The 12,080-nt window shown below is 33.2% G+C and overlaps 2 protein-coding genes across 2 annotated transcripts; one reads left to right on the forward strand and one right to left on the reverse strand.

Moving 5' to 3' along the window:
* The first annotated feature begins 3,287 nt into the window (after positions 1-3,287).
* On the forward strand, positions 3,288-8,052 carry LOC7467568 (sorting nexin 1). The gene is made up of 11 exons (XM_024587692.2): positions 3,288-3,496; positions 3,619-3,762; positions 3,835-3,970; positions 4,077-4,210; positions 5,144-5,218; positions 5,878-6,037; positions 6,161-6,294; positions 6,428-6,496; positions 6,616-6,695; positions 7,265-7,325; positions 7,621-8,052. The coding sequence occupies exons 1-11, from the start codon at positions 3,485-3,487 to the stop codon at positions 7,825-7,827; spliced, it is 1,212 nt and encodes a 403-aa protein (XP_024443460.1). The 5' UTR covers positions 3,288-3,484; the 3' UTR covers positions 7,828-8,052.
* Positions 8,053-8,522: 470 nt separating this feature from the next.
* Positions 8,523-10,093, reverse strand: LOC7465257 (40S ribosomal protein S9-2). The gene is made up of 3 exons (XM_002323382.4): positions 9,930-10,093; positions 9,256-9,637; positions 8,523-8,933 (listed from the first exon to the last, which is right to left on the reverse strand). The coding sequence occupies exons 1-3, from the start codon at positions 9,955-9,957 to the stop codon at positions 8,750-8,752; spliced, it is 594 nt and encodes a 197-aa protein (XP_002323418.1). The 5' UTR covers positions 9,958-10,093; the 3' UTR covers positions 8,523-8,749.
* Between the last annotated feature and the right edge of the window lie 1,987 nt (positions 10,094-12,080).

The raw sequence follows: 12,080 nt of genomic DNA on the forward strand, positions 1-12,080 counted from the left end.
GAACAAGAAAAACCTCTTCAAAAATTAAATGCATAACAAAAAAATAATTGTTATTTAAAAGAAGCTCTCTAAACAAAATAAAAGAAAGAAGGGGTATTAATCTAAATATAAATTAAAAAATTAAAAAAATATATAAAAAAGCATTAATTTAAAAAAAATAGAAAAAAAATAATTTAGAAAGAAAAGAAAAGAAAAGGTCAAGCGGTATTAGGCCTAACAAGCTAGGTCAGCCCACTTAACCTATTTTGTTGTAGTCCGCAGATTGGGCTCTTTTCTATGCATCTGGGTTGTCTGCCCTAATTTGTTTTTTTAAAAAAAGTCAGACAACACGTCATCTGTATCAAGGTTATCAATTCCATTCCGTTTCGCCCGAAATGGCCGAAACATTCCATACCAATTCAAAAAACGGAACAAATTTCATCTCATTTTAAATCTCGGTCCATTCCGGATTTTTCGGCTAAATTCCACCCGGAATGTTCCAGTTTCATTCCACATATTTCGTTCCGCTCTTGAAAAGCCATTGAATCAAATTGAATCTTGTTCAATTTTATTAATTAAACCACCCAATTATAAAAAGCTATTTTTCATTACTATTTTCAATAACAATGATATTAATAATAATATTGAAAATTATTATTACTATTTTCATTAACAATGATATTAATTTTTAAATATTAGATTTATCACTAATATATATGATTTATATTCATGTTTATACTTTGTAGGAATTTGAGCAAAACAAGAGATGCTTTAGATTCCATTAGCCTTGATAACATTGACTTAACTTTATATTTAAAATATTTGTGTTAAAACATTTTACTTTCATAATATTTTGATATTTTGTTTAAGTTGAATTACTTTAAGTTAAAGATCTATTTAATCTTGACTATTTAGAAATATTTTAAAATTTGAAATTATATTTGTTTGGCATTGTGTTTGTATTGCATAATTTATAATTAATTTATCTTGAATTTGAATTATGTTTGTTGAATATATATATATACATATAAAAACAGTACAACCCCGAAACGGCACGCCGAAACACTCCAAAACTGAAACATTCCATTCCAATTGAAAAAACGAAACACAGATCGAAACGAAATTGACAACCTTGATCTGTATTGCTTAGTTTCCAGCCATTTTAGTGGCAGGAAAAACAGAGCTAGTGGTTTTTTCAACCCAAAAACTGAATTTTCAACCTACTTTTGTTTTACCCAAAAAACCTAGAAAACATTATAGACAACTTGATAAACTCATTCATGATCTAAAAAACAAAAACAAATCATCCTAAAACCCAAAACCAAAAATCTTACCAAGATCATATTTGATTTTCTTGGCAATCTCAAGGTATAAAAAACCTTAATATGAGCTTCCCTCGTCAAAAAAAAAAAAACATTGACACCAATTTCAATTATTTTGGTGGCCGGAATCGGTGCCAACAAAAATTTTCTCTATTTACCATCGGGTTTTGGTGACTTTTTCTCACCTCTCTGATATTAAGGGCCAAAAAATAAAGGAAATGAAGTTTGGGACCAAAATTGATAATTTTTTCTTTAATTTCAGAAATTGAAGGGATCTAATATGTATAATTTATAAAGTATAAGAACTACAATAAATATTTTGCCTAAACTTTTTAAAGCCACACATTCCCTACGTGTTTTTTTACTTTGATCCCCCATCTTTCAACCCCATCCTCTCTCAATAAATTGGCTTATAATTTGATCCAATAAGGACTAAATTAAAAAAAAAGACAAGAAAAGGCAGTCCATTCACAGTGCCAATGCATTTTGCATTGTGAATCCCACACGCATTTTAGGCTTTTAGTTAATTTTAGGAAACAAAACCAGCAAGAGATTATCAATCCTATCATACTCTAAGGTTGTGCTAAATTAAATTTTTATATTCTAGCACTAAAGTGTTTATTGTCATACTCACTATACTTAAACACCTTCAAACATCTTAAGTGCTATTAAGTGAGTTATAAAAATACTAGAGTTTAAATTGTATCACCTACTATTTTGAGAGAGTTTTGTTGTGAGCAAAATCATTCTTGTAATCCTTTGAGAGTTGGGATAAAACTCTTGGTATTGGTGAGGGAATTTCATCAAGGAAAAATCTTGGAGAGGGAATATCTTCAAGTGATGTAAAAATATTGGTGTGGATTCATCAAGTGACTATTATACTTTTTTAAGTTTGGACTAGTGAAATAATATAATACTCAAGTATGTTTTGGTACTTGAGGTGTTGATGTAGACTTGTCGAACTACGTTAAAAATGAGTTTGAAATTTTTATCCCATAACTCTTTACTTTATGTAATTTAATTATATTATTGGTTAATTATGTTTATTTGAAGTAATTAAATATTTTATTATTATTATTGCTACACCAAATTTACCCTGCGGTGTATTGTCGCCTAAATCCTGGAATAATAGAAAATTGCCACATAAAAAAACATTAACCCCGTCAAATCAATTTCAAATTCAACTGGATTTTGCAAGATTAAAAAAAATTGTTGGCTTTTCCCAACAATCAAATCAAGCACACTATTAGATAAATATGATATTGAGAAAAAAAAAAGTCATAAAAATGCAAAAAAGACATAGAGAAGAGGATATTCTTAATTTTGATTTTGAAAGCAAGGAGAGACCGATTAAAGAATCAAAGATTCTAGTGATCAACAATGACCTGCTTGAATTTAAATAGAGAGGATTCATTACTGAGAATAGAAACGTTGAGAGGTTTGGTCGGCAAAGAGAGATGGAGGCTTGGGTTGTAATTTTTTTAGTATTTTCAATGAAAATGGTGGCTCCATGGACTGATTTTTTATAAAATATAGAAGTGGTAAAGTTATAAAATCAACGAGTTTGAAGACTGATTTAATAATTGTACAATAATATAAGGACTGAATTATAATTTGGACCTTAATTAATAATGTAGAATACACGTCTCGCTAGCTGGGCCCACATGAAAGCACGAATCTACACGCCACGCGACCCTCGTTGACCAAAAAAAATCCCTTCGGCAGGTGGAAACGGTGTCGCCTTGCACCATCCAACACGACTCAGCTTCTAATTATCGCACTGCGTGTTACGAATGCATGAAAAGACGTATTTTATAGTGTTTTTTATTTTAAAATATATAAAAATAATATTTTTTATTTTTAAAATTTTATTTTTAAGTATATCAAAATTATTTAAAAATATCAAAAAATAATAATTTAAAATAAAAAATAAAAAAACAACGGCTTAAACCACCCAGCCTGGGTGTAAGGTGTCCCTCTCATTTTTGACACCTCTCTGTCTCTGCTCTCTCCAACAGGCGGGATCCTCCAGCTGGGTAGGGTACGCACCCCTGCGCATTTTAAGCATCATCAATAAACACAATTACACAACTGCTTCTGCTCGGCTCATAAAAAAGCGCGCCGTGTTCAGTTCTCTTAACTAACCCCCAGCTTCTTCAAATAAATATAATTAACTAAGGGCCATGTTTTCCACGGTAAATTACGAATCTGCCACTTCCCTTATCGTCTTCTCTGTAGCTCAATCAGTTTACAAATACTCTCACAGTTTATTAATTGCATCTCATTTTTTTGTGTGTTTGTTTGTTTGTTTGTTGAGATTAATAAAATGGATCAACAGCAATCGGGGAGTCCAAGCCCTAGATCTCCGTCATCGCAGCCTTATCTATCGGTTTCGGTGACAGATCCTGTAAAATTAGGGAATGGCGTTCAGGCTTACATCTCTTATCGCGTTATCACCAAGGTAAGGTATTCGTCTACTTGTTTAAATTGATGGAGGTCCTAGGGTTTATAATTAAATTGTTTTGGCGTGTAGACTAATTTACCGGAATACCAAGGGCACGAGAAGATTGTGATTCGGCGTTACCGCGATTTTGTTTGGTTGCGTGATCGACTTTTCGACAAGTTCAAGGGTGTTTTTATTCCTCCTCTTCCAGAAAAGAGTGCTGTCGGTAAGGAATTGATCAATTTTCGTTAATTTGCAAAAAAAGATAAAAGATAAATATATAAATAATCAGTGGATAATAATGTGAAATTTATTTGATGGTGGTGATGCAGAGAAGTTTCGGTTTAGTGCTGAATTTATTGAGATGAGGAGACAAGGGCTGGACATATTTGTTAATAGGATAGCTTCACATCAAGAGCTTCAGCAAAGTGAGGATTTAAGGACCTTTTTGCAGGCAGATGAAGAGGTGGGTGAGATTCTATCATTTACTGTTTACCCAGTAGCATTCTCCTGGTGCTGATTGTGAGAGTTTATGGATATGCTCAATTGAAATTATTATTTGTTTCTATATTATCTTTCCCTAGTTTTCTTGTTAACCCAAGTATCAATAATTCATCCAATATTGTGAAATAACTGAGTTACTTCTTATAAAGGAATGAGCATGTATGCTCCTAAGTTATCTATAATGTAGCAGCAAGCACGCAGTGAATGTCATAAATCATTTAATTTCTCATTTCCCGCGGAGTGGATCCTTTTGCCAGGGTAAATATTCTTCCTAATTGATAAAATGTTTTGAGACATGTTTAGGGAAAAAGGGATCAAACGATAGGATAAAAAACATGGGTAAAATGGAATATGGCTTAGTTGCCACGCCTTTTCACTTGAATTCGTCTCCCTAGTAACTTTCCAGAAAGCACAGTGAATGGCACTGGCAGGTTAAAGGCTTTCATCAGGAGTCATGTGGCTGAGACTGCATATCTGATGATCACCTTTGTATCATTCCCAAATTTATCACTCTACCAGAAGCAAACACTGTTGCACACGTACCATTTTCACACAAATCATCTGAAGAGTTGCAATGCTAACAAGCTATCTGTTTTATCATGAGTTTTTTCTTTTCCCTTTTTTACATGGAGAAATGGTTTATTTATAGACAATTGATAAAAACATTCTTAAGCAACTACTTACATGTGATGATGAATTCCTTTTGGGTTATTAAAATAGGATGTAGCAGCTCCATTGATTCATATAATGTTAGTTCCAGCATGTAATTTAAAAATTAACCTGTATGTTGTTGATGATAAATTTTTGTGATTCCTGTTCTTTCTTGCATGTTAGATATCTATAGAGTACAACTGCGAGTTTTTAATATAATATTAGTTTGTTACCTATTTTTCAGACAATGGAGAGATTAAGGTCTCAAGAGACTGGTATATTTAAGAAGAAACCTGCTGATTTTATGCAAATTTTCAAGGTATGATGAGTTAGTGTGTCTTCTTTTGCTGATCGACCCGTGAGATTCAGCACTAATTTTATAGTGCTTGAACAATGTCATGTAACATCTGAACACTTGTTTCCCTATTATGAACTCTCTTATATAATATTGAAGAAGAAACCTGCTGATTTTATGCAAATTTTCAAGGTATGATGAGTTAGCGTGTCTTCTTTTGCTGATCGACCCGTGAGATTCAGCCCTAATTTTCTAGTGCTTGAACAATGTCACATAACATCTGAAGACTTGTTTCCCTATTATGATTTCTCTTATATAACATGTTAATTACCAAATGAATCAGACATTAGATCCATCTTGTTCGAAAGCATATCACTGAAGTTGGATGATCATTTCTTAGTTCATTGGATGCTTTGCTTCTGTTGTGTGGATGTTTTAAGATAGTTTTTTACCACTTCCACTGTACAATTTTCGGGTTGGGTTAGTGTATATTTCTAGATGACTGGTTTCAGGTCTCCTCAGATCCAACTGTCTATAGTTATTAAAAATCCTTTTCACTACCTGTTGGTGAAGTTTAGCACACGAGAAAGTAGTCAACTACTCTTGTGCACTGAAATTTACAGTATGCACCATTCAAACAAGCACACTGTCAGTTTGGCAATCATGGTCCCAATGTTTTGCAGGACGTGCAATCTAAAGTGAGTGATGTTGTTCTTGGTAAGGAAAAACCTGTTGAAGAATCGAATCCTGAATATGAAAAGCTGAAACATTACATCTTTGAGCTTGAAAACCACTTGGCTGAAGCTCAGAAGCATGCGTATCGTCTTGTAAAGCGACATAGAGGTAACAGTGGTTTATGTTATTGTTACATGTTAACCCATGACACGTCTCTTTCATGTTTCACCTCTTTTAGACATATTATGATGCATCATTTCTTATAGCTTGATTGTCCACATATTTTGTCAGAATTAGGGCAATCTCTATTGGATTTCGGGAAGGCAGCAAAGCTCCTTGGTGCTTGTGAAGGAGATATCCTAGGAAAGGCATTTTCTGACCTTGGAACTAAATCAGAGGCACTATCAGTTAAGCTGCAGAAGGAGGTAGGCTTTTAGTCAATTCGTGCCTTTCATTTCCAGATTCAGCAATTTTTTATGCTCTCTGTGTGTGCATGGGCTTTTGATGGAGTTAAAAAGCTTCTTTTTAAATCCTTGAGATTGTTCTATAAATTTCCAGGCACATCAACTTTTAATGAATTTTGAAGAACCATTGAAAGATTATGTTCGTGCTGTTCAATCTATTAAGGCAAGTTTGGCTTGCCTCTCTCTCCCTACCTTTTTCCTATTTTTGTATCCTCCTTTTTTGTTTTTGTGTGTGTAGACTTTTTCTTAGAAGCTGATTCTGCTATCCTGGTATTCTGACAGGCTACCATCACCGAGCGGGCCAATGCCTTTAGGCATCAGTGTGAACTGGCTGAAACAATGAAGTTGAAAGAGATAAATCTGTATGTCCTGGTTACTCCTTTCCTTGTTCTTGTAACTTTATTTTATCTGTGATTTCAATGGTACCATGTGGAATGATCACAAACATTGCTAGAGACAGAACCTTGCCTTTTCTCTCGATTCCTATTAATATACTCTGATAATTCTTTATTTGTAATGACTTAAGCTACGATTTCTCTGATGCTACTTGAATTAAGTTTGTAAATACAAGTGTCATCTAGCAAAGAAGCAGCAATGAAAGTATTTGATTAGGTTCCATACTCATAAGTTTCTGTTATCATATTTCAATCGGTAACAATGCTGCATTTAGATAGTGCAGTAAAGATGGCCTTTTAGCATCTAATACAATGTGGATATAGTGAATAGTTACATTTTTTTCACATTTACGACTTGCCATGGTAGTCAAATATCCTCCACTGGGAACGCTCAAGAAAGGCTAATAAATCCTGAAGCTTGATGCATCACTGAAGCGGTCATTTATTGTTTAGTTTTTCCCCTTTTTCCTAGGTGGTCAGTTTTTGCTGATAGCCAGATGATATTTGGAGTTTCTAATTTATATCTATTACTGCAGAGACAAACTTATGCTAACACGTTCTGATAAAGTGGGAGAAGCGGAGCATGAATACAGGGAGGCAAGTTATCTTACTAGTAGCATGTGTGCACCTTAGAAATCTTAGAGGTGTTTGGGATTGCAATTGAACGGTGTTTTTGAAAAATTTTGAATATTTTTTTTGCTTCAAATTAAGTTGTGTTTTTTTTATTGTTTTGATGTGCTATGCTAACATTAAAAATAAATTTTAAAAAATTAAAAACAAATATATTTTGATGTATTTTCAAGCAAAAAAACATTTAAAAAAACATGTACCATTTTCAAACAACCATTTTGTTATCTCTTAGTTATCTGACTAAAAGTTGGTTTTCATGCAGCTGAAAGCAGAGAGTGAGGAAGCGACAAGAAGGTTTGAGACAATTGTGAGACTGATGAACGAAGAAATTGTGCGCTTTCAGGAACAGAAAACATTGGATATGGGGATTGCTTTCCATGAATTTGCAAAAGGACAGGCACGTTTGGCAAATAGCATTGCAGATGCTTGGAGAAGTCTTCTTCCAAAACTCGAAGCATGTTCCTCATAATGAGAGTATCAAAAAGTGAGCACTTGTTCACTTTTTTCTTCGTTCTTAGGAATGATGGGCCCAGCTCTTGCTTTGTAAAAACCATAGAGTTTGGGAAGTTCTGCTATTCTGGTGTTGTACAAGTTGACTCCTTTGCAAATTTTTGTTTCGTGTACAAATTTGAAGCCTAATGAAGAACAACAGGAGCGAAACACGAAAAATGTTCATCCATGTCTTCATACTCTAGATCCTCTCTTCCATTAAGATCTTCACATCTCCAAATCATTTTTACATTATGATGCAAATCAATCAAATTTTTTGCCTGCGGTGGTTTTTTCCAAGAACTGTAGTGGATTGTTGTCCTAGTTTTGGGTCTTCCCACCTGCAAGAGATCGGAAAGGCAGGATTAAGAAAGAAGACGGTTGTTCATGATCAAAGATGTTGTTCGGAGATTTCAAGGCATGATTTAGGTAGATTGATTCCCCAATGATCTGGAGGCAGGAATTCTCCTGCTGCCTGGTGAAACTCTGATTTTTCTTTAAAAAAGAGAATAAAGATCATGCAATTACAAGTCATCCTGTATCATTCCAGTGTTCTGATCATGTTCACGCATTCGCCATCTTCAAATGTGAAGCTTTTTTGTACGTTGGAGTGAGATCTCCACCAACATTCGAATTTTCAACTTGCAAACAAAAGGGAAGATAAAATACTACAAATTTAGTTAAGGCGTAAAACAAGGGCTAGCTAGATTTATCAAGAAAACAATAAATTCCAAAGGCAAAGACAAAGACAACGACAAAGGTAATCTCAAAATGGTAACACACCCTAATAACTTAAAGATCCGCGCATAAACCTCTTTTATCTTAGGATACCAAAGAGATTGAAAGTCTTAAACAAACTTTATAAGATTAACAAGAAATTCACTGTCAAAGAACATGACTGCTCATTCTTCATCTTCTTCATCTCCATCTCCACCAGATGCTTTCTTGGCTGCAGACTTCTGGTTCTTTCGCTTCACTCTACCAGGACGTCCACCACCAAAGGGACTTGTGAGAGAGAAATCAATGTGCTTCTGCGAGTCCACCCTCACCATGAAAGATGGAATATTGACCACCTGCCTCCCAACCCTGAAGGACCAAGGGAAATATCAATGAAAAAAATCCAGAATCCAACTGTAGCATGCCAAAACACAAGGCAGATCAGGTCAAAATAGTTTTATATATATATGAATTGAAAGTTTTGACAAGCAAATCTCAAGCTCTGAAATCACAGGACCTTTAGCATGGATGCGAATTCCGAAGAAAAGAAGTCAAAACCTTTATAACCAGAAAAACAAGAAGACGAAAAGAAACTACTGTTCAAAAAATAGGAGATGTACACAATTGCATTGATTATCTAACCCAAATACATCAGCTCAATCAACATAAGAAATAGAATTATTATACATACCTAATGTGCTTCTGTTTAATGAGAACTCGGGCATGGTGGATCGACTTAGCCATACCAGCCTTGAAAACAAGTGTCTGGAGGCGGCGCTCAAGAAAGTTTTCCACCGTAAGAGCCAACACGTAATCCAGCTTGTTCTGACTCTCCTCCAAAAGCCCATACCTATTCATCCTCCTCAAAAGCGCCTCACCCTCAAAGATACGGCGTGAGTTCTTCTCATCAAGGGTTAGAAGCATTCTGGCAGCATTACGAATGCGACTCAATGCATACTGGACCCTCCAGAGTTCCCTCTTGGCACGGAGCCCATACTCTCCGACGAGCTTCAGCTCAGCATCCAAACGTTCCTTCTCATAGGGACGCCTAGGTTTCTTAAAAGTTTTCCCGTCTATAGAGAAACAAAGAACACCAAGTTCACTTTTATTATTCAACTCATCAAACCAAAATCAATACGCAGAGCCCAAATGATAAGCACTATTGGGTACAGAAAATTGAAAGCTAAATTTCAAAACTCTCAGTTAAACAACACGCATCAAATTTTCCGTCTTTCATTCACTTCATAATTTGCAAACAACAGAAGATAGAAAAATAAGCTAAAATAAGTTCAAAATCAACAGAAACACCTCGGAAAATTAAGTAACTGGACTGAAAAGTAAAAGAAAGATAGATCGGTAGCTTACAGTTGCGATAGAAGGACACATGCACCATGCTTGTTGACTGCCGCCTGCAAACTTAGGGTTTAGGGTGGCGATGAACAAGGATGGAACATGTATTTATCTCCCCATATACCCTAACTTATTTGGGCTGGTGTTATATCCAATTGGGCTAAAGCCTCAAACCTCTTTCTTTTGTTTTTGTTTTAATGTTTTTTCTCAGTATTTACTGGACCGCTTCAAACTCGCTAGCTTTAACTAGGTTAATTTTTTTTCTAAATAAAATAAAATGTTCAAAATGATAATAGTGATTTTAAAGGGGTTAAAAAACATAGGGTTTAGATAAGATAATTGTTTCAAATGAGTTCAATAAGACTAATTAATTTAATAATATAATTATAAAAAAATAAATACATTTCAATATTATAAAAAATATCCTCTAAATAATCTAAAAGGTCTTAATAATAATATTTGATAACAAAACAAAAATTAAATGAGAACGGGATTACTTAAAAAAAAAAGAATAAAAAAGGTCTTAATTACCAATAAATTAAATATTGAAGGATGAATTGAAAAGAAAAATTAATTTTAAAAGAAGATAAAAATATATGACTCAAGTCAGCATGCTGAATTCACGGTCTAATTATGAGGTTAAAACAACCTTGCACAAAAAATATTGAATAAAACAATGAAAGACGAAACTGGAAAAAAAAATTAAGAAAAACATGAGTTAACTCAAGTTAACTTGATTAACTCATGACTTAGAATATGAGATCGGGATAACTCTTAAAAAAAACAAAAAAAAATCACAAAGCTAAAGGCCTGATAACCTAATATTGAATGATGAAAATGGAAAAAAAAAATCATTTTTTTATAAAAAAAACCTAAAAAAGGACTGAATTCAAATCAGGTTAATTTTCAAAACTCATGACCCGGGTCATAAGACCGGGTTACCCCATTGAATGCAAACCCGAAAAAATTACAAAGCACAATTTCCAGTCATCTAGATTTAAAAAATAAAATAGATAGCAATCAAAATAATAAAGATCAAATTTGGTATAAAAATTATATTAAATAAGACAACGAGGGATGAAATTAAAAAATAAAATAAATCAAGAAAAAGATAAAAACAAAAAAATAAAAAAAAAAGAATAAAGACTAAATTTGGTATAAATCAAATGAAATAAAGCAATGAGGGATTGGATCAAATTCGGTATAAAAATTAAATGAAATAAAGTAATGATTGATGAAATTGAGAAATAAAATAAATCAAGATAAGGATAGAAAACCAAGAAATAACAATCAAGATAATGAGGACCAAATATGATAGATAAAAAAAATTAAAGGAGGATGAAATTGAAAAACAATTTAATTTTATAAACTATTTTAAATAAAATCAATAGTACTCAAAATAATAAGGATAAGATTTGAATGAAAAAAATTAAAGAGTTGTTTGAGAAATTACAGGGGTGGACATGGAAATCGACGAGGAGAGAGAAAGACGAAGAAAAAAGATCATCGACGTTAATTTTGTGGTTCGTTGACTACACGCGTTGTTCTGGAATAGAGAGGTCACTGAGTAATTCGAACGTTGGCCTACAATCAACTATTTGACCTCTGGACTAGCCCTTACATGTTGTCTAAATGACTTGGCCTTAACCCCGTGTCAACCACCTTTAAAAAAAAAACAATATTTATATTTATTTCATTACTAGAGTGCTTCTCAGTCAACTTGTTTATTACAAAAAAAAAAAAACATGATGAAAAGACACAAAAACCCTTGAACGCCAGTTCATTTTTTTTTAAGAGTAAATGGATCATTTTATTGTTCTTTAAAAAGAGAAAATACAAAAAAGCTCTTAAAGCCAAGTTTTAAAAAATATATATATCTTTTAAGAATGATTAAGTCATTTTACTATACTGATAAAATATGGAAAGACCTCTCTATCCTTGTGCAATTCAAAAATGACTTTTAGACAATAAAGTGAAGATTGTTCTACTATTAATAAAGGGTTTAATGATTTTTCTTTAAAGGATAGAATGATTATTTCACTGTTTTAATCTGTAATGACTTTAATTTTAATATATAATGAAAATCCTTATTAATTAACACATATCTTTTAACACATTTTTCTATCAATCCACGTGACAACATCCTTATTAATTATTTCTTTTGCT

This window comes from Populus trichocarpa, chromosome 16 (genome assembly GCF_000002775.5).
Source record: "Populus trichocarpa isolate Nisqually-1 chromosome 16, P.trichocarpa_v4.1, whole genome shotgun sequence".
NCBI lineage: Eukaryota > Viridiplantae > Streptophyta > Magnoliopsida > Malpighiales > Salicaceae > Populus > Populus trichocarpa.